This window comes from Aquarana catesbeiana, linkage group LG06 (genome assembly GCF_042186555.1).
Source record: "Aquarana catesbeiana isolate 2022-GZ linkage group LG06, ASM4218655v1, whole genome shotgun sequence".
Lineage (NCBI taxonomy): Eukaryota > Metazoa > Chordata > Amphibia > Anura > Ranidae > Aquarana > Aquarana catesbeiana.
Genome location: NC_133329.1, coordinates 109,292,142 through 109,316,060, shown reverse-complemented (window position 1 = coordinate 109,316,060; position 23,919 = coordinate 109,292,142). Strand labels below are relative to the sequence as shown.

The following is a 23,919-nucleotide window of genomic DNA, read 5'->3' as shown; positions in this document are numbered from 1 at the left end:
GCTGCAGATGGACACAGTTGACCGACTTTGGGGCCCCGTATCTCGGGGCCACTTAGTGCTAGGAACCCCAAATTTGGTGTGCAAACCCAGGGGAACAAGTACCATAAAATAACTGGTACCACAACATATCCAAAGCTGGGGTTTCTAGCACCAAGTGGCCCGAGATTCAGGGCCCCAAAAATCGGTTCAGAAAATATCAAGCACTTTTCTGCAGCCGAGAATGACATTTTCCGAACTGATTTTGGGGCCCCGTATCTCGGGGCCACTTGGTGCTAGGAACTCCAGCTTTGGATATGTTGTGGGACCAGTTCCACTGGGTTTGCACACCAAATTTAGGGTTCCTAGCACTAGGTGGCCCTGAGATATGGGGCCCCAAAGTCGGTTCAGAAAATATCAAGCACTTTTCTGCAGCAGAGAATGACATTTTCTGAACCGATTTTGGGGCCCCGTATCTTGGGGCCACTTGGTGCTAGGAACTCCAGCTTTGGATATGTTGTGGGACCAGTTCCACTGGGTTTGCACACCAAATTTAGGGTTCCTAGTACCAAGTGGCCCTGAGATATGAGGCCCCAAAATCAGTTCGGAAAATGACATTTTTTGCTGCAGAAAAGTGCTTGACTCCCGAGGGGGGCACTTTCAGCACAAAAAAATGTGCTGAAAAACTCGACTTATACTCGAGTATATACGGTATTATCTGTCATAATCGCCTCCTACATATTAATAATCCACCAATGCAAACTCTTGAAATTTATATGGGGTTCTACTCGCCCCCAAATTAATAAGCGGACAATGTACGCCCGGCGGATCAATGGGGGTCTCTCGGTCCCCAATCTTCAGGCATACTATACGGCAGCGAACTTTGCTCCATGAACTCGCCTCCATGACACCTATCAAATGCCACTATGGGCCACTATTGATCTGGTCGAATCACACCCTATACCCTTATCCTCTGTACCCTGGCTCCCCCCATCGAAGCGCCCTCATGGGTTTGGGCCGTGTATGGCTCACTCTCTACACCTATGGGACTCTGTTAAATATTCGTCAGGTCTATTACCTCCCCACCTACCACTACTGCGCCTTACTTACTTACTTGAACTTCTCGGCCCCAAATGTCAATTGGCCCTACACATTTTTAATGTAACTAAGCTGACCATTACGCGGTCTTGGAAAACTGCTGCACTTAGTTTCGAAGCAGTGAAAAATCGAATGAACGACATAATGGTCAGTGAGAAACTAACGTCCCTGGCTTCTGACACGCACATTAAATTTCTTAGAGTCTGGCAACCAAGGTTATCATACAACCAATCCTCCAGGTTCAATAACCTGCTTTTATCAATCTAAAGGCCTCCGGATGCACCCCCAAACCCCCCCCCCCATGATGGACTCTCTCCCCTCCTTCTTCGTCCTCCCTCTTTTTCTTCTATATTCCCCCCTATTCTCTGCTGTCAACCCACCCTCTACTTTTTTTCGTCTTTTAGTATAGTCTCCTTTGTGACTTTCGCTATTAAGGAGTCAATTCACTAAAGATGGTTATAATGATACGGGTCAAACAAAATTAAATAGACTGGACCACATTCTTATTTTTTTTCTTTTATTCATAATCAACTTGCGGTTGATATAAGAATGTATGCACCCTTTTATGTTGTTTCTTCCTCCTTTATTATTTACTTTACATATGCACCCAACAAACAACATATTTTGGGAGATTGATTGAATTTTACTATGACATAACGCAATTGTTCTTTTTCTTTATATATATTCTTATTTTTCTATATTTTTGTAATGATGAATATTGTACCACTAATATAGCGTCCCTCAGTTGGGATCCTCCCTTTCATCTTATGTTCAATGTAACCATCACATTGTTGCATATGTCTGTTGTATTCATTTTTTCCATAAATAAAACCTTTGTAAAAGAAATACATTCGAGATACGCATATTAGAAGGAAGGTCTAATGCGTAAGCCACTGGGTTAATCCTGCAAAGAATACAGAAAGGCCCAATAAACTGAGGTGCGAACATCAGAGAGGGAACGTGAAGTCGGTGGTTGCGAGATGACAGCCAGACCCTGTCCCCAACCTGGTAGGAAGGTGCAGGCAGGCGTCTGCGGTCAGCATGGAGTCTGTATCTATCATTAGCATGTAGCAAAGCCTTCTGGACTTGTGCCCAAGTGGAACGAAGACCACAGAGATGTTCCTTTAATGCAGGAATACTCTTCAGAAGAAATGAGTCAGACAACATGGAAGGTTGGAAACCATAGTTCGCCATAAATGTGGACAATCGGGAAGCAGAATTCAAGGCACTATTGTGAGCAAACTCTGTCTATGGTAAGAGGTCTGACCATTTGTTATGATGGTCAGAAATATAGCAACATAGGTATTGCTCCAAGGACTGATTGGCTCGTTCTGTGGCCCCATTAAACTGCAGATGATACTCAGAGGAGAAAGGAGGCTGAATTCCCAACTGTGCACAAAAGGCTTGCCAGATCCGAGATACAAACTGACTACCCCTGTCCAAGACAATCACCTTGGGTAGCACATGTAAGCGAAAGATCTCCCGAGCAAAAATGGAAGGCAGTTCCTTATGCTCTGTACACACGATAGGATTTTCCTACGGAAAATATTCGATGGGACCTTGTTGTCGGAAATTCCGACCGTGTGTAGGCTCCATCACACATTTTCCATAGGAATTTCCATCACACAAAATTTGAGATCTGGATCTCAAATTTTCCAACAATATCCATTGTTGGAAATTCCGATCGTGTGTACACAATTCCGACGCACAAAGTTCCACGCATGCTCAGAATCAAGCAGAAGAGCTGCACTGGCTATTGAACTTCATTTTTCTTGGCTCGTCGTAGTGTTGTACAGTCAGGTCCATAAATATTGGGACATGGACACAATTCTAATCTTTTTGGCTCTATACACCACCTCAATGGATTTGAAATGAAACAAACATGATGTGCTTTAACTGCAGACTTTCAGCTTTAATTTGAGGGTATTTACATCCAAATCAGGTGAATGGTGTAGGAATTACAACAGTTTGTATATGTGCTTCCCACTTTTTAAGGAACGAAAAGTAATGGGACAGATTAACAATCATCCATCAACCTTACACTTTTTAATACTTGGTTGCAAATCCTTTGCAGTCAATTACAGCCTGAAGTTTGGAACACATAGACATCACTAGACGCTGGGTTTCATCCCTGGTGATGCTCTGCCAGGCCTCTACTGCAACTGTCTTCAGTTCCTGCTTGTTCTTGGGGCATTTTCCCTTCAGATTTGTCTTCAGCAATTGAAATGCATGCTCAATCGGATTCAGGTCAGGTGATTGACTTGGCCATTGCATAACATTCCACTTCTTTCCCTTAAAAAACTCTTTGGTTGCTTTCGCAGTATGCTTTGGGTCATTGTCCATCTGCACTGTGAAGCGCCGTCCAATGAGTTCTGAAGCATTTTGCTGAATATGAGTAGATAATATTGCCCGAAACACTTTAGAATTCATCCTGCTGCTTTTGTCAGCAGTCACATCATCAATACATACAAGAGAACCAGTTCCATTGGCAGCCATACATGCCCACGCCATGACACTTCACTAATGAGGTGGTATGCTTTGGATCATGAGCAGTTCCTTTCCTTTTCCATACTCTTCTCTTCCCATCACTCTGGTACAAGTTGATCTTGGTCTCATCTGTCCATAGGATGTTGTTCCAGAACTGTGAAGGCTTTTTTAGATGTTGTTTGGCAAACTCTAATCCTGTTTTTGAGGCTCACCAATGGTTTACATCTTGTGGTAAACCCACTGTATTCACTCTGGTGAAGTCTTCTCTTGATTGTTGACTTTGACACACATACACCTACCTCCTGGAGAGTGTTCTTGATCTGGCCAACTGTTCTGAAGGGTGATTTCTTCACCAGGGAAAGAATTCTTCGGTCATCCACCACAGTTGTTTTTCATGGTCTTCCGGGTCTTTTGGTGTTGCTGAGCTCACCGGTGCGTTCTTTCTTTTTAAGGATGTTCCAAACAGTTGATTTGGCCACACCTGTTTGTGCTATCTCTCTGATGGGTTTGTTTTGTTTTTTTTTCAACCTAATGATGGCTTGCTTCACTGATAGTGACAGCTCTTTGGATCTCATATTGAGAGTTGACAGCAACAGTTTCCAAATGCAAATAGCACACTTGAAATCAACTCTGGACCTTTTATCTGCTCCTTGTAAATGGGATAATGAGGGAAAAACACACCCGGCCATGGAACAGCTGAGCAGCCAATTGTCCCATTACTTTTGTTCTCTTAAAAAGTGGGAGGCACATTTACAAACTGTTGTAATTCCTACACCGTTCACCTGATTTGGATGTAAATACCCTCAAATTAAAGCTGAAAGTCTGCAGTTAAAGCACATCTTGTTAGTTTCATTTCAAATCCATTGTGGTGGTGTATAGAGCCAAAAAGATTCAAATTGTGTCGATGTCCCAATATTTATGGACCTGACTGTATATACGTGAGTTGTGTGTGTATATATATATATATATATATATATATTAAATACACTGCAGCAAACTGAATCACCTGCCTGCCAGAAGTATATTAGAAACAGTACACCAGGAATGGCCTGCAGTGAGATTATAGCTAAACTGTATGCAGTGGATATATATATATATATATATATATATATATATATATATATATATATATATATATATATATGACTATCTGTATGTATATATATATATATATATATATATATATATATATATATATATTAAATACACTGCAGCTAAGTACACCATATATTAAATACACTGCAGCTAAGTACACCAGGAACGGACTGCAATCATATGGTGGATATATTTATATATATATATTTATATATACGAGACTGTCTGTATATATATGTTTTAAATAAACTGCAGCTAACTGAATAATCTGCCTGCCTGCTCAATCTAAATGAGACTCTCTCTTCGTCCACGCCAACAACACACTACACAAGGCCGACGTGCAGGCAGCCTTATATAGTATGGGGTGTGGACTTAGTCCCCCTGAGCCATGATTGGCAAAAGGCACCCTGCCTTTGGCCAATTATGACTCTCTTAGCTGAGGGCTCTGTGATTGGTCAAAGCATGCAGGTCATGGTGCATGCTCTGGCCAATCATCATACAGCAATGCACTGCGCTCCCGCAGTGCATTATGGGCCGTTACGCGCCGCTCAAATTTGGCACGAACAGCCTATAATATTCGAGTCGAACTCATGCTCGACCCGAACAGAAAGCTCATCCCTACTGGGGAGTAATCAGGAAAGAGGGACACTGATGCGTTGTTAATCTTCAGGCTCCCTTTTATGCGGGCAGTGCGCAGGATAGAGTCCCTGTCCCTGTAGTTTAGGAGATGGATTACCATAGTGCGGGGAGGGTTGCCTGCAGGAAGCGGTCTGCCGGGTACTCTGTGAGCACGCTCCAGGACAAAACAGGGGGATAGACTGTCCTTCCCAAATTCCTGGGTAAACCAGCTCCCCAGGAAGGAAACCGGGTCAGCACTCTCGACCCGTTCAGATAGGCCCACCAAGCGCAGGTTGTTCCTGCGTAGACGGTTCTCTAAATCGTCAACTTTATCCTCTATCCTCTAGGAATTGGATTTCGGTGCCATTTATTTTTAAAGCAGGTAGGACTGGGCCGACAGTGTCTTCCAGATCATTGATGCGGCGTTCAGTGTCAGAGACCCGGTCCCTCATTTTATGCATGTCCTGGCGCATTATGGTAATGTCCAGCTTGAGCACCTCCACTTTACCCATAATATCTGAATGGTTTACCTTAATGAGTTTAAGGACATCCAGCAGAGTGGACTCCGGTTCCGGGCCATCCTCCAGGCCATCATCGCTGGGAGAAGGATGGGCCGGCAGCACCGGGGGAGCGGAGGTCCCGGGAAAAGGTGGCAATGAGGGATCAGGCTCTTCTCCAAAGAAATCCGGCGTGGATGCCAAGGACGAGTGTGGTATGGTGGAGCGGCAGCCATCTTGAAAGGAGCGCGTGGTAATACTCATTCTGGCCGGGGGCTTTTTCTTCCTCTCTCGCTTTCCCATCCACCAGAGTCCCAAAAAGAATGGCACAGGGTCTTCCCCGAGTGTTCTGGAGAGGTATTAGCCGATACAGAGTGGCAGGTAAGGGGGATTACACAGGACTGTGCAGAGGGATCTTGGAGCTGCTAGAAAAAAACATCCGCTCACATGCTGCGTCAGGCCACGCCCCGATCAGCGATTCTTAGCGGGACTGCGACATTGCGGCAGACAGATCGGTCACCTAACTGACATTTTTGACACTTTTTTGGGAACCAGTGACATTATTAGAGTGATCTGTGCCAAGAATATGCACTAACATTGTACTAATGGCACTGGCAGGGAAGAGGTTAACATCAGGGGCGATCAAGGGGTTAACTTTGTTCCCTCAGTGTGTTTCTGTGTGGGGGGGGATGGGTTGCCTGGGACAACACACAGATCCATCTTCCTGCATACCAGAAAGACAGGATCTGTGTGATCCCCTGACAGAACGAAGATCTGCCTTGTTTACTATGGTAGGTCCCTGTTCTGCCTCTGCAGGGAACGATCGCGGGTGGCCGGCGGACAGCGAGTCCACCGGACCCACTGATTGGCTCCCCCGCTGGCCAATGGCCACACTTGCACCCACAGACTGCCGTGTCTGAGCCCGACGTATACCTACAGCGATTTGCGCAGCTGAGCCAACCTGCCGCAGAATAACTGCGGTGACTGGTCAGCAAGCAGATAAAGACCCACCAAAATCAGGGGAAAGTTTGCTATTAAAACATGCATCACAATATAACGACCCTCTGGGTCTATCCTGATATCCGGAAGCTGAAAGGGAAGCGATCTGTGTACTAGGACACTTTCTCCCCTGGAGTAGCTGGAGTACGTTGCATGGTAATGCAAGCTAACCCATGCCTACTTATGCCCTAGTATGCGAGATCCTATAAGATGTGTCTCCTGCAAAATACAGATCTGAAGATTCAATTTTTTAAGCTGATTAAACACTAGAGATCTTTTAACAGCTGAGCCAAGACCCCACACATTCCAAGAAATTACAGATAACGTTGACATTGTACCAGTATCATATAAATGAAGTACAAGGTTAATGAGGAAGCACATACTCAAGCCCCCCAGGCCGCAGGGGATAACAGACACCAGGACCCGCCCATGCAAGACCACCCCACACCTGTCAGCATCCCACATCTGCAGCATAATATCATTTTGTATATCAAAGAGAAAACATAGTCCATGCCTTAAGACTGGGTTCACACCTATGCCAATTGGATGTGAGTTTCACCGCATCCAATTCGCTTAGCAGGAAATTGTGACCGGCTCTCTATGGAGCCGGTTCACACATCTACACAGCGGCTTCCGTGCGATTTGCACAGGAGCCCTGTGTGTCTTTTGGTCCATTTCAGGTCCGAATTCAGGCAAAAACTTGGGCTGAAATCGGACCTGAAACTGTGCATGGAGACGCACCGGACTCCTGCTGTGAGCCGCTGCGTGTTATAGTGTGAACATTAATATAAAAATAAAAACCAAAAACATAAAAAAGGAAAAAGAGATAGAGTCCATTTGTCCAACTTCGGTCAGCAATGGCCGACCTCCCATTCCCCCCACTCCGCAAGTCCCACATAGTGTGAGGCGGCTTGGATCCCCTCTAACCTGCCTGAAGGCAACTTTAATTTGGGAGACGTTCAATAGAACGTGGAGTATCAATCAACCCATGATAGTCCTCTGTCTTGCTTTCCTATTGTCAAAAGTAGCAGGTGCAAGTACAGATCCCATCAGGAGATGCTAGATCAAAGAAATATTACCTAAGTCTGGGTAATCACCTGGACTAAGCCAGGGGCACGAAACTTAGGAGGCCCATATAGGCATGGTTCCTCAATTCCCTCCGCAGTCCAGTAGGGAGATGAAAGCTGGGGACTAGCCGCCTGTTCACTTCCTGGATTTACACAGAGGCACACCTCCAGCTCTGCAGTTTTCATTGGTCCTCTCATGACTTATCCCCCCTCCCTTCCTGGCAAACTCTCACAAGAGTGAGAGAGAGAGAGCTGTGCATGATGTCATAAGCCTAGGCTAATAACCAGAGAAGAAACAGGAAGTGGGCTGTATAAGGTATTCAATGGTAGGATCGGTTCACAGATCGCAGGGCGAACTGCGGATTTGGACAGGAATCGGATTCCAGTTCGGGGGGAAAAAAAAAGTCCGTGCATTGATTTTGTTTGTATGGCTGACCTCGCATTGCTCAGAGATCGCATGTGATCGGCACCGCAGTGCGGATGCGAATCACATGCGATGTCTGTGTTCGCTATAGTGTGAACCCGTAATTTACAAAGTTGGAAGCCTGATTCCCAGTCAGGCGACATTTACATAGTGTGAACCCGGGCGGAAAGTCCGCTTTAAGGTTTGAACATGCACTTCAGACACAGATTTAGCCGTTGTGATATATAACCTCTTTATAAATAAAACCAAGTTTCATAAACAAAAAATATATTGCTTTTTGACAAGCAGAAGTACAACTTGAAAATATAAAAAAAAAACTAAAAACTGTAAACTCTATTGGCTGTAATAGCATATATACATGTACATTGCACATATTACCTGAACATATTACCTATTACATTACATATTGAACATATGACCAACATTAAATGTTAAGGAAAAAAAATAAGAAAAGCCTTTTTCTTAGTTTTTTTTTTTCTTTTAGCAGCTTAGTACATCACCCATACATATTCTTATGTGGTAGTGCAGTGTTTATTTTGACATCAAATTTCAATTTAGTTTTAGTCATAGTCTTTTGACTAAAATGCCATTTTACGTTTAGTCATATTTTAGTCATCTCAATTGTTTTAGTCGTATTTAAGTCGACAAAAATATGATAAATTTAGTCTACTAAAATATTTTAGTCAACAAGATTAACACTGATGGACACATGGGATAACACTATTTAGCTTCTATGAGCAGGAAAAAAAAGTGCTAATAACTCCTAATCTAGGAGCTTAAAAAAATGCTAGTGTGCATGAAGCCTGAAAGAGAAGCTCGGGAGTCGGGAATTTATTAAAAAAAAAAAATCATACTCGTCTATATGACTGCAGCACTGGTCCAGGCTGCAGGTGTTCATCCACCGGCTCCACCCTGAGAAATGAGTGATCAAAGACCGCTGATTGATCAGATTTTGGGATCCAGTCTGCAGAGAGCCTGTGACTGTCAATCGCCGCTTTCTGGTCTGCCCCTCCAGTGCTTGGAGTACTGGGCTGTGGAGGAGGCGGGAGCCACTGGCTCAGTCCAGGCACCTAGGATTCCGACCATATGGTCGGGTTTTTTTCAGAGCCTGGATTGGCTCTGTGACGTCAGCTGACAGTGGGCTTTATGTCCGTCCAACACCTAAAAAATTATGTGTTGGGCAGACATAAATTCACAAAGCTTTACCACAGGGATAAGTAACTATATTTTAGCCACATAACTGTCATTTTCAATACTTATTGGACTAAAAATAACTGTCACTTTAAAAAAAATACCTATCCTTATCTTGTTGTGTTAGGTTTGTGAACTGTCTATATAGAATGTTGTATAGTGAACTTAGATTGAGTTAAGAAGAGATTCCAGAGAAGGGATACTATATGGCAGAGGTCCCCAACCACCTGGCTGTGGACCAGTGGCAGTCCGTGGCCTGTTGGGGGCCAGGCCACACGGCAGGGGGTGGGCAGCGGGCTAGCGAGCAAGGTTTAAATTGTATTTGTGGCACACTACCCCCACCTTCCCCATCAGCACACTGCCCCCTCATCCCATCTCGGACTGACACCCCCTGCTGTCCGTAAACAGGTACCTCAGACCACAGAACTACAGTAAGTGCTGATGTGCTGCGTTTCTAAGTTTGACGCTTTTTTTTCAAGCCAAACCCAAACACTTTAGCGGCGCACAGCAATTTTTATTTTTTTTTAATATACATTATAGGATTATAACAGACCTGGGACACCTTTGGGCACTCCAAAGAGAATAGTAATACGACACACATAGTGCCCCCTCACCCTCTTGTCAGGCCCTGTTCTGAGCCACATTCCTGTCTGAATAATGTGTCCAGGGTTCAGGTGGACCTAAACCCGGACACAGGATTCAAAACCCAGACTGTCCGGGTGAATCCCAGACAGGTGGCAACCCTATGTGCTTCCCATCAGACTGTTTATAATGTAGCACCCAGTGTATTATGTATGAAGAATGGGGAATAACACGGCGATAGTAAAGAAATCATGTCCAACTATGTGAGTACATGTCAGCCTGGCCTGTTTGTGTGTGCTGTTTGGGGGGGGGGGATAGTAATACAGACGGAGGCTGGGGCTCTCCACTGGTGGGATTACATGTTCTAGAATTCCCTGTATGGCAGTGTACATAGCTGAATAAACTCATCCCTCAATCTTCCATTCATTTCTTTAGCACTAGTTTTTCTTGTTGTTTGTCCAAGTGTCCGTATTTATCGGGTCTATTCACTAATAAGTGAAGAGAGGTGAATTGTCAGAAAAATTGCAAAATCTAAGCCAAAGTGGCTGAAGTAGAAAAAAAACAAAAAAAAAAAACAGCTCTCATTGAAATATTTTTAGTTCAGCTTTTTTAGCCCATATTTTACCATTTCCGTAAAAAACATACCTCAGTTCACTGAATAGTGCATTAAGACAAAACTGATCTTTATAAAAACATTTATTAAAATATTTGAATAAAATGAATACATAACACTGGATTACATCTTAGTTTTTTTTTTATTATGGTGAACATTTGACAAAACATAAAAAAGAACATTTATTATATGAAAAAGAACATTCTCAAAAACAATAAAAATTATACAAAAAAAAAACCCCACAAAACAAAAATTGCAGTAATATGCAACAATATGCGATACTATGTGAAACAGTGATAAAGAGCACTAATTCAAGAAGAAGCTGAACAGCAAAAGGACAAATATGCATAAATGACTATCCCTGAAAAAACAAAAAACAAAAAAAAAAACAATACAATAATATGTGAAACAGTGATAAAAGTGCTCGAATCAAAAGCAGGTATTCATATGATTTTACATAAAAAAACAATAAAATAAGTCCCAAATAATAAAGTGCATGTGCATCAAAATGTGATGAGATGTGAAGATCAAGTGCTCAAAAAACAGTTCTTGAAAGCTGTGAACACAGTTGCTCCCACCATGCAGGCATCCACCAGGAGTGTGCCCCAGCAGCTCACCTTAAACAAAGACCACAACAGCTCCTCCCCCCCCCCCCCTGTGGTGGGATGACTATTACACAACATATCTCCTAAACTGTACAGGTTTAGGAGATATTTTTGCTACCTATAGGTAAGCCTTATTATAGGCTTACCTATAGGTACATCTCAGCAGAGGAAGTTTACTTCCTTTTTCACTTCAAACACTATACTTAGCTGAGTACACTCCTCCGGGAAGAATACATGTTCCAGCATTACCTGCCAGGCAGTGACTTCCCACTAGGAGGACTACAAGTCTCAGCATGCTTTGCTTTACATAACTGAGCAGGCTTCTCCAGAAGTAGGCCATCTGGTGATCTTGGTTGCGCACATGGAGGTTCGGCTGCATGGAGACTCCTATGGAGGCCATATCGGTGAGCAGGTACCCCAGGATAACGTCAGTTGTGATGAAACGCGTAGGAAAGAAGCGACGTGCTGATGTCACCACCACTCCAGTGTCCATACGGACGGGTTGTCTTTGGTGTGTACGGCCGACATACCAGACTTTAGGCAGTTTATTTTTTATTTTTCGTTAATGCTGTGAGTTTATGGATTTCACATTAAACCTCAAAAAGGATTTTACGCTATACTCTTGGTCTCTTTTTTCGGTACCCCATTTGATACCTATCTGACGGGTGACACTTAGCTGAGTACACTCCTCCGGGAAGAATACATGTTCCAGCATTACCTGCCAGGCAGTGACTTCCCACTAGGAGGACTACAAGTCTCAGCATGCTTTGCTTTACATAACTGAGCAGGCTTCTCCAGAAGTAGGCCATCTGGTGATCTTGGTAGCGCACATGGAGGTTCGGCTGCATGGAGACTCCTATGGAGGCCATATCGGTGAGCAGGTACCCCAGGATAACGTCAGTTGTGACGAAACGCGTAGGAAAGAAGCGACGTGCTGATGTCACCACCACTCCAGTGTCCATACGGACGGGTTGTCTTTGGTGTGTACGGCCGACATACCAGACTTTAGGCAGTTTATTTTTTATTTTTTGTTAATGCTGTGAGTTTATGGATTTCACATTAAACCTCAAAAAGGATTTTACGCTATACTCTTGGTCTCTTTTTTCGGTACCCCATTTGATACCTATCTGATGGGTGACACTTAGCTGAGTACACTCCTCCGGGAAGAATACATGTTCCAGCATTACCTGCCAGGCAGTGACTTCCCACTAGGAGGACTACAAGTCTCAGCATGCTTTGCTTTACATAACTGAGCATTGTCCTCCAGGAGGAGGCCATTTGATGATCTGGGTTGCGCGCATGGAGGTTCGGCTGCATGGAGACTCCTGTGGAGGCCATTGAGGCTATATCGGCGAGCAGGTAACAACTGGGTTACAGCCCCATACCCCCCACCCCAGGCCCTGGTCCTTGCGGGCATAAGAAGAGATATTGCGAGTTACTTCCACAATCTGTTCAGAGAAGCGTTACTGTACAGCATCCATACATATAGAATTAACACTGATAACCGTTTTGCCTATAAATACACTTTAACATGTGATCTGTATTCATATCCTCGATCGGTTGCTCAAAGTATTCAGTATTCATTGTCTCCTGCAGTATGTTCTGAATATCTTCAGCAATTCAAGATGAAAATGCAGATGTCATTCTTACATCCTCCATACAGTAGTAGTGACCACATCTCAGTGATACGGGGTCCCTGTAAACGTCCAGACAGATACAGCAGGTCAGCTCCTCTCTCACAGTAGCAGACGCCATACTTAACACTCTAAAATGAAAGTGAATGAATTTCTAGGAAGGTCAGGTGACTTCTCGAAAACCCCAGAGAGTGTCAATACTTACTGAGTCACTGGCCTGGAATAAGTATGGTCCATACTTATTCAGGCCAGTGACTCAGTAAGTATTGACACTCTCTGGGGTTTTTGAGAAGTCACCTGACCTTCCTAGAAATTCTTTCACTTTCATTTTAGAGTGTGAAGTATGGCGTCTGCTACTGTGAGAGAGGAGCTGACCTGCTGTATCTGTCTGGACGTTTACAGGGACCCCGTATCACTGAGATGTGGTCACTACTTCTGCCACGACTGCATAGAGACTGCACTGGACACCCAGGAAGGGGGTAGATATTATACCTGTCCTGAATGCAGAGGAAAGTACCCAAAGCGGCCTAATCTGAAACAGAACAGGAAGCTACGTAATATAGTGGAATACTTCAGATCTACACACAGCGAAGAGGAGAAAACTGCAATATCAGGTATGTATTCTGTATAATATTCTGTTCCTGTCAGGGTGGGTTTGATTTAAATCACTAGTAAAAAGGCTTGATTTTAATCACCTCAATTTAAATCATCATTTTTAGCTACTTCAGGCCCAGAAGGATTTACCCCCTTCCTGACCAAGCCATTTTTTGCGATACGGCACTGCGTCGCTTTAACTGACAATTGCGCGGTCATGCGCTTTGTACCTAAACAAAATTTGTGTCCTTTTTTTCCCACAAATAGAGCTTTCTTTTGGTGGTATTTGATCACCTCTGCGATTTTTATTTTTTGTGCTATAAACAAAAGAAGAGCAACATTTTTGAAAAAACCTAATTTTTTACTTTTTGCAATAATAAATATCCCAATTAAAAAAAAAAAAGAATTTCTTCATCAGTTTAGGCCGATATATATTCTTCTACATATTTTTGGTAAAAAAATATCGCAATAAGTGTATATTGATTGGATTGCGCAAAAGTTATAGCGTCAACAAAATACAGGATAGATTTATGGCATTCTTATTCTATTTTTATAGTGCTATAAAATTGCACCAATTACTGTAAAAATGTCACTGGCAGAGAAGGGGATAACACTAGGGGGCGATCAAGGGCTTAAATATATTCCCTCACTGTGTGTTCTAACTGTGGGGGGATGGGACTGACTTGGGGAGGAGACAGTTCATTGTTCCTATTAACTAGGAACACGCAATCTGTCTCCTCTCCCCTGACAGGACGGGGATTTGTGTGTTCACACACACAAATCCCCGTCCTCGCTCTGTTAGGAGCAATCGTGGGTGACCCACGGAGAGCATCGGCTCCTTAGGGACATGGCGGCACGCCCCCTATACTCCTAAAAGCGCCCGCCGTACAGCTACGCCGATTTGCACAGGAGTGCCATTCTGCAAATGGTTAAAGAGCAACTGTCATCTCTGTCCCATTCACTTTAATGGGACAGCTGGTGATGCGGCAGTGACACAACAAGGTGAGGGACGTGGCGGCAGCAGGTAAGTGGATACCCGCTAACAATCGCTGCCATTATGGATCTGAAATGACAGGTGCTCTTTAAATGTAAGGACTTATTTTTGCTGGTAGAATCTTTAATATTTGCAAACAAAATGAAGGTTTCCTATTTAGAATAATAAACTGTCAGGTTAGTAAATTAGCGATATCAGAACCGATTCAAACATACAGTTTGTAGTGTACATAGATTTGCAAAACAATGGGATAAAGGAATATTCCTGAACTTTTTTTTATCTCATGGTTACTGTGAAATTGTGTGAATGCATTAATGCAGTGCATGTTATCTCAGCTTGCAGAGCTTGGATTCATTGAATGAGTTTACCAAAAATGTAAATATTGCAGAGTATACAGCCTCATGCTACACAACAAAGTTCCATTTCATGTTGAATAAACTAAATTATTAATGTATCTTAAATAGAATACTTTAGATAGATTTTTACTCCAAAAGCATTTTATTTAAAAAATTTGAATAAATTTGATAACAATAAAAAAAAAAATACGATTTAAATTAAAAAAATATGTTTTAAATAAAAAATAAATCTGATTTTTTTTATCTTTTTTAAAAAAATTGTTAATTTTTATCCACCCTGGTTCCTGTGTTTGTATCCTGAAGTCTGTTGGTGTGAGATGACATGGAAGTCCATATTTTCTTTTGTGCTCAGGGATTGCTTCCCTGTAGTTACCCCACCACCACCACTGCCAGCGAGGTTCTCATTCTGACACCTAGTCTCAGATCAGTAGCTTCTACTATTGGGATCTTAGCCTTGTGTTTCAGTACAGAGGATCCCAGGCAGAGGATGATGTGATTATGATGCAGAGTAGATTATCTAGTGTTAGGGATCAGCATAGGGGTTAAGTCATCTTAGTGTTGGACTTCTTTCACATTGATATTAGTGTTACAGCTTACCGCCCTCTGAAAAGCAATCCACGGTGGATCACTTTTCAGGGGATGATATGTTACTGATACACATTAAAGTGATTGTAAAGCTTTGTTTAAAAAAATAAATACTGTATTTATTGGCGTATAACACTCACTTTTTTACCATAAAAATCGGGTGCAAATAGCGTGTGCGTGTTATACGCCAATACTTCAATTTTTAGCTGCCTCAGAGGGGACAGGGAGCGGGGTGGGATGAGCGCCCTCAGATTACATTCAGTGAGAATCTCCTGTTTACTTGGCGGCCTCTGTAATAGGAAGCCCCGTCTCCTGGGCCGCCATTGGACCACTGTTCTGTTCGATCAGGATGCACTGATGGCAATGTTGAGGCTGCTGCATTGAAGGCAATGGTGAGGCTGCTGCATTGATGGCAATGGTGAGGCTGCTGCATTGAAGGCAATGGTGAGGCTGCTGCATTGATGGCAATGGTGAGGCTGCTGCATTGAAGGCAATGGTGAGGCTGCTGCATTGATGGCATCGATCAGGCTGCATTGATGGCAATGGTGAGGCTGCATTGATGGCACTTGTGAGGCTGCAGATGGGCATTGATCAGGCTGCACTGATGGCAATGGTCAGGCTGCAGATGGGCACTGACTCTTATTTTGCTTTAAAGTTTCTTATTTAAAATGTAGGTTTTTTTCCTGAAACTTCCCTCTTAAAATGAATGTGCGTGTTATACGCCTGTGCGTGTTATACGCTGATAAATACGGTAAATAACAAAGATGTTGTACTTACTTTCTCTGTGCAAGGGTTTTGGACAGATTGGCCTGATCCTCCTATTCTGGGGTCTCGCCTCCCTGCATCGAGTGCCACCACGGGGAAACGCTTCCCTGGGGACACTCGTGCGGGCGCGCTCCCGAGTCCTGCTGCGTCCATTTACACAGACAGCAGGACTCGGCCCCACCCTGTGTCATTGGATTTTAGTGAAAGCAGCGGGAGCCAATGGCTGCGCTGCTATTAATCTATCCAATCAGGACGAAGACACTGGCTGGAGTGGGTGTGCTCGTCCCGGCACAGGAAAGACAGGGTTCAGGTAAGTAAAAGGGGGGCTCTGGGGGGCTGCTACACTAATGGAGGTTTTTCACCTTAATGCATAGAATGCATTAAGGTGAAAAACCCTGAGGGTTTACAACCCCTTTAACCACTTGCCGACCAGCCGCCGCAGTTGTACTACGGCAGAATGGCACGGATGGGCGAAGCAACGTTATGTTACGTTGCTTCGCCCTGTGGCCGCTGCTCGCCCCCGGAGGCGATGAGAGTGCCCAGCGGTCACGATCATTGCCGGGCTCCCGTGAACATGGCTGACACACAGAGAACCGGGATCTGTGTGTGTAAACACAGTTTCCGGTTCTCTGAGGGGAGAAGAGACAGATGGTCTGTTCATACAGAGTATGAACAGCGATCTGTCATCTCCCCTACACAGGACCCTCCCCTCCCCCTTCAGTTAAAACACACTGAGGGAACACAATTAACCCCTTGATACCCCCGTAGTGTTAACCCATTCCCTGCCAGTGACATTTTTACAGTAATCAATGCATTTTTATAGCACTTATCGCTGTATAAATGCTAATGGTCCCAAAAATGTGTCATAATTGTACGATGTGTTCGCCATAATGTCGCAGTCCCGATAAAAATCACACATCGCAGCCATTACTAGTAAAAAAAAAAATTTATAATAAAAATGCCATAAACTATCCCCTATTTTGTAGATGCTATAACTTTTGTGCAAACCAATCAATATACGCTTATTGCAATTTTTTTTTTCCAAAAATATGTAGAATACATATCGGCCTAAACTGAGGAAAAAAATAGTTTTTTTATATATTTTTGGGGGATATTTATTATAGCAAAAAGTAAAAAATATTGAGTTTTTTTCAAAATTGTCGCTCTTTTTTTGTTTATAGTGCAAAAAATAAGAACAGCAGAGGTGATCAAATACCACCAAAAGAAAGCTAAATTTGTGGGAAAAAAATTACGCCAATTTTGTTTGGGTGCAACGTCTTCTAACACTTCTTAAAGCAGTAACCTTTTAGTAAATCTGTCTCCAAATCTGCTTCACTGCTTCTGTTTAGGATGAGCTCAGGCGTGTTCAGATCCTAGTCCGAAACCACCAACCGCGCAACTGTCAGTTAAAGTGACGCAGTGCCGAATCGCAAAAAGTGCTCTGGTCAGGAAGGGGGTAAAATCTTCCGGGGCTGAAGCAGTTAAGGAGGCACTTTTACCATTTGTCAAATTCTGCACCTCAAGTTGGAAAAAATGCTTTGCCTGCGGCATGTGTACAGCCCTATCCAGGTATATTGTAACAACTTGGATGGCCGGGGTGCAATAAGCACATTGCATTTCAATTATTTCTAGCCTAATCCAATTAATCTGAACAATCTTGAAGTTTTTTTATTTGCTTTGTGAAAATCCCCACACATTTCTTTGCTTGAATCCTGGGACACAAATTCACTTTGCTCTGTTGATAGGCACTGCTGTGTCACACATTTCACAGAGCCTGCCTCCTAAACTAGAGAGGTTATTGGTTCTTTGAATGATTGTCCACAGTCGGCCTTTTTAGATGCTTTATAATTTTATACCAGCACTACCTCTCCCAACTGTGGCGTACTTGAGGTCGAGGACACAGCTGTGACTGACTCTTCCTTTGACGGCTGCGCTGATCACAACTACTCCAGTTCCATCTCAGTGGGCTCTCCATGGGCCGACCCAACTCTGGAAAGGATTGAGGAATCTGCCCACTGTTCCACCAGCCCAAACTGACTAGGAACAGGGGATCCCAGGGGGCCGGACACTGGAATCTCTTCCAAGGCTCTGTCCTCCTCCCACGGTATAGCTAGATCTCTCAGCTTCTCAGGATCTGGGAGGGTTTCAAACAGGTAAGTATCACGCTTCTCACAACACACCTAAGGAGTGATAATTGGTCTCTCGTGGTTACACTGTGGGCACAACAGTACCTGCGATTCACTAACACCATGACAGCACAAAGCCGGTCCTCTGTTGGGCAGGAACCTCATGCTTTCCACTCTAACCTCGTGACCTGACAAACTGTCACACTACTGTGTTCACTCCACTTCCCCTTTGACTCCACCTTTCAATCAAGGCCCAATTGGCAAAGCTGATACATCCTCCTTTGGTGGTGACATACCCCATCCGGTTGACTACGCCAAGTGTAAGCAGGTCCCTGGTTGGCCACCAGCAGCTGCCACACTAGGCCAGAGCACCTCTCATCACCTTTCTGAAACAGGATCGAGATGGGGTACCAAACACTTGAATTATGGAGGAATTCCTCCATCTTGGATACTCACATATACCTGGCCTGAGCACCGCTCCCAAGAACACTTAGAATTTTTACTAATAAATGATTGTCGACATGGTCAGCATTTTTGAATGCTTTACTAAAATAATGTAAGAGTGGTAAAAATGTTACAAAGCGGTTCCCACATACAAAACCATTCCAATTCTTTTTCCTTCCACCTCTCTCCACAAACTAATCCAGGTGTACCACACAGCCTTCCCAGATTACAGTAAGTCCCAAAAATAATTGTCCTTGGCTCAGACCCTCTTCGCTCAGGAGCACCCTGGGGACTACCCAAGGTATTTCTCCAAACCCTTATAGCCTCACATGTTGGTATTGCCTCCCATCCTGCAGGGGCAATATATATGCCAAAAGGTGACTCAGTCCCCCAACAGCTCTCCTGAGTAAGACTTACACATAAAGGGCCTTAACCCTTGCCTACAAGAACTTAGGAAATCAAGTGTTATTACACACTTAATGAAAAAAAGAAGAATTAATTTAGCAGCATATCTTACTTCATCATTGTTTTCTGTACATATTTTTGTGCTGTCTTTGCATGATAGTGAGTTTGGTGATCAGCTTTGCAAAGTCTCCCTGGAGCCACCTGTGTGCACCCTCATGAATCTTCGCATGCCGCTTGGTGTCGTGCTCTGAGGACACATGCACTGTGGTTCTGTGCTCAAGGGACGCAAGCGCATTATGGGCAGCATGCTGGTTCTGTGCTTGGAGGACACATGAGCAGTACAAACAGCACTGTGGAGCTGAGTTTGGGCAAAGCAAGCACATTATGGGCAGTGCACAATGAATCATGGGACATGCAGTCCCAAATATTTCAATCTCTGACATGCTCAAGGCACGCTCAACAAGTGGATGTTCAGAGAAATGCTGAAGAGAAGGACTCAAAAAGGAGGAAATCATAACAGCTGAAAATTAAGTCTTTTGGGAACCTTAATGGAAAATAACACTATATTAGCCACTAGTTGGGTGGAGCTTAGTGTAATGTAATGTAATATAATGTAAGAGAATGCTGCACAAAGGTTTAACACTTCTTTAAGCAGTAACCTTTTAGTAAATCTGTCTCCAAATCTGCTTCACTGCTTCTGTTTAGGATGAGCTCAGGCGTGTTCAGATCCTAGTCCGAAACCACCTGAGGGATCCCACCACGAAACTACAGATTGCAAAAAATAGGGTAATTCCTCTGCAAAGTTTATTAATACAAAAATAAAAAACACTCAAATTCTCGTTGTAGCGCGCTACTCCCTTGGGAGCTGCAAAGTTGTTCATTTTCCAGCTGGCCATCCCAGACCCTCGGAGCTACCCTTACCTCTGACACTTCGGGCTCCATTCTGTGTAACAGCACAGACTCAATCCCCTTAACACAGCTGTGGTGTGATATGCAGCTGACAACAAAGAATAATCCCACAATGCGTACAATAACAATAATATACCTTTGTCATTACCTGAGCATCCGATGCTCCACCTGCTCGAAAAGGAACAGCACTCCACGCCAATTGTACTTAACCAGGAATGTATTTTTACTTATAATTGGTAGAAAATGGTAATTACAACATTTGCACTCTCACACAAACATAATGTAACAGTGAGGAAAACAAAGGGGTTCTTTATAACAGGTTTTACACAGAAAGATGTAGTAACTGATCCCTGGACGTGCGCCTCTGAGTGGGACTAAGGTCAGAGTGAAATCACCTTCACTCTGAGCACCTTCCCTCTCTCTGAGCCCGCGCTTATACCTATAACAGGACAAATGTTATGTTATAATGAACAACGCAATTCCTAGGGAGCTCCCCCTGCTTTGCAAAGCTGTCTCTCTGAAAGACAATAGAATGCAAGGCCTTGCAATAATAGAGGTAGTTCTTTTCTTTCTTCGTCTTCTGTCAGCTATTTATGAATTGTAATCCAGTGGTTAAATAAACAAGGGTTAGATAAAGTAGAAGCTAAAGATTATACTAAGATTATACTATACTATACTACTATATTAAGAGTAGTGTAGTAACCTGTAACTGTCTCCGATGCAATTAACTTTGTGTCACAATGCTATTAATGCAGTGAAGGGTAGGCTTGAGGCCTATTTGAACTCAGTCTTTAGTTCCTTCAATTCTCCTGTGTGGGACACCCAACCAGGTCTGTGTAATAGGACAGCTCCACTCCGGTACACTTGGTCTTGCTTCCAGCCGGCCGGCGCTGTTACCCCACTCCGCTCGGCAAGATGAACCGGGACCCTCTGATGGCTCCGACAGTCGTCTCTGGATCCTTCTCAGTTCTGTCCCAGCACACTGGCGTACAGCAGAGTAGCTGAGTGTGCCGCTCCGCAGTAGCTGTAAGCCACTCTCTCTGGAACACCTCTGCACAGGTCCTCACAGGCATCCCATGCATCCAGAAGAGACCTAAGATGGCCGCACAGGGGCCTTTTATAGCCTACCCAGCATGCAGTTCAGTGCTGAGTGTTGCTGGGTAAGAACACTCGGCATTTTGGGTAGGTCAATTCTTGTGAAAAGTAAATAAACAATCACTTCCTGTACCATTCTTGAATAAGGAAAATAAAATGCAGTCCATTCCACAATTTGTCCACTAGATGGCGCCACATACTAAATTAGAATACTGTTCATTGAATAACATAGCATTACATTAATAGGCAACAATTTGCGGGCACTACATTGTTAAAAACGAGAAAGGTTAAGAGAAATCCTCTGCAGATCCGTATCTCCAAAATAGATCAAAATATAGAAAATATAAATATCACATAACAGTTACCACCAATGTATTTAGGAGAGGCAAAAGCCCTTATTTTAGATGAACATATAATTTTTAAAGAGTGGCTTAATCCACAGACAATGTCTCAATACGTTTCACAGGAATTGAGACCTGCTTCTCCAGGAGAAGCTGCAGCTTGGGAAAGGAGAACAGCCCTTTTTTTTTTCTTTCTCTTTTTTGCCACTTCAGCGAAGTATTTTCAGGGGCTACATTTTCAACTTTGCAGTTCAATCTCGTCCCTATAGATATTCACATCATTGTGGCTTTTTCCACTGTATTTATTAGCCATTTACTCCTAGTTATACAAATATCAAAAAAAGAACAAAACAACCCCTTAAAATTTTTTGACCCAAGTGACCCACCTAGGCCAACCTAGGCCATCCCTCCCCCCAACTCCCCCCCCCCCCAATTTATCCCTCAATTTCCTTCCCAGCTCCTACCCCTACTACCATTTCTTCAGTCTAATCCGAACCTTGTGCTTCACTTTAACACCTATTGATGTAGCTCGTCTAGTTTGTCTATTTACAGTGAGGGCAACAATCTATATTCCCCACATCTCAGCCGCTTGAAGTGAATACCTGAAATTTGCCCAATCCCTCCATATCTCCTCGAAGATTTCCATCTCCGTCCCTTCACTGTACCTCAAGTATTCAAGACGGTAAATTTCATTAATCTTGCTGAACCACTCCCGCACCGTAGGTCTCCTTTTGTCTTGCCATTATCTGGGAATAAGACTTTTGGCAGCATTTAGGAAGTGGGGTAACAACGACTTCAAATATACCTTCGTGGGGATTTTACTGCCATGATGTAAACACACCCAAGGGTCAGCGGGGATATCTATACTTAAAATCTCACTGATGATTAGCTTAATCTCCCCCCAGTATTCTGTAATTACCGGGCACTGCCACCATATGTGCGCCATCGTCCTAATTTCTCCGCAGCCTCTCCAACAAAACTGCGACCTTTCCTCCTGGATTCTATGTGCTCTATCTGGGGTAATATACATCCTTGCAAGGATCTTATAGTTCATCTCTGAGAGCTTACAACTAACTGAGGAGACATTCACCCTTTTCAAAATCAACCCCGATTCCTGTCCACTAATCTTGATATCCAGCTCTTTCGCACACTTCTCAATAAATCTCGGGATCACCACACCTCCCAGTTCGTTGAGGACTCTATAGATATAGGTTAACAGCCCTTGTGATGGATGGAATGCAAATTGGCTTCTATTGGGTCAGGGTTACTGCAGGTCAGGCTGGATGGCTCCACTGAGGCAGGTCTCTGGTACCTCCCCTTAGATCTAGAAGTTTGGAGAAAGAACCCTCAAATATGGTGAAGCCATGCCAGCAGAGTAGTTGTGTGGAAGATAGAGTACTGAGGAGTATGTTGGTGGCCTAGGTATGGACCCCTGGGTCTGATAGGGGGGGGGGGGCAGCGCTGTGCTTAACTCTTTGGAGCAGCCAGGTGGGCTGGTGGACAAGCAGCCAGGAGGGATGGTAGTTCCTGCAGACAGTAGAGCTGGGAGCAGTTCTACGGGGGAGAGGAGTCACTCCTGTGTGCAGTTTACAGCATACAGTGCTATTTTCTAAAGGGGACTGAGAGTTCCTAGTCCTCAAGGAACTTTTGGTTTAGATCACTAAAGACTGATGGTGTCCAGGAAGAAGGACAGGCAAGGATTTTGTACATAGGAAGGAAGTTGTCCCCATTTATTGTTTCGGTCACGTTGTGCATCCCATAACCCCCTTTTTCCCATCCAAAGTATTACCTCTAATAAAACAACAAAATATGGTCTTACTAAACAGTAAAGTTAGCCCAATTTTTTGTATAATGTGAAAGATGGTGTTACACAGCTAGAATCGTGAGAGAATCCTCTGAACGGGACAGAGACAAAGGTGTTGTGCCGCATTCCAATTCACTGGTCACGACCAGTGCTACAACTTACCATAGACATGGAGCTAGAGGGACTCAGAACTCCAGTTGGATATTTTGCAGCTCTAGTTTCCACTGAACATCCTTGCTGGGTTGCATGATCTGGAGAGTCTGATACCCATCCAATAGATTACCGATTAACCTGGCCAGAGAATCGCTTCCCTTGTTAGACACAAGTAGGGGTCCAGTAGATGTACAACTAAAGTGGTTGTCAAGGCAGAAGATTTTTTATCATAAAGTAGAACTATGGGCAAAACTTTTTTTTCATTTTGGATGGATGTAAGAGATGGTTATAACCCCTGTCAGATGGTTTTTCATCATCTCTGTCCCATTACAGAGATTTCGCTTCACTTCCTGTCCCATAGCCAAACAGGAAGTGAGAGGAAATCTCTGCAAATTAAAGGAATTTCTTGGGGACCCCCAGCTCACCAGAACTAGTGTCCCCATTGGAAAATTTCCCATCTGT

The 23,919-nt window shown here is 43.7% G+C and overlaps 1 protein-coding gene across 3 annotated transcripts in view; it reads left to right on the top strand.

Moving 5' to 3' along the window:
* LOC141148856 (histone lysine acetyltransferase CREBBP-like) overlaps positions 1-23,919 on the top strand; it is a 275,728-nt gene that overhangs the window by 92,127 nt on the left and 159,682 nt on the right. Inside the window, exon 1 of one of the 3 annotated variants that reach the window (XM_073636663.1) lies at positions 13,181-13,500. The exons of 1 other annotated variant lie outside the window; for it this stretch is intronic. In XM_073636663.1, the coding sequence (XP_073492764.1) occupies positions 13,230-13,500 (271 nt within the window). In that variant the 5' untranslated portion in view covers positions 13,181-13,229. Of the gene's footprint in view, positions 1-13,180; positions 13,501-23,919 lie in introns of those variants that run through there. One more of the 3 variants, XM_073636659.1, reaches the window with a different exon arrangement.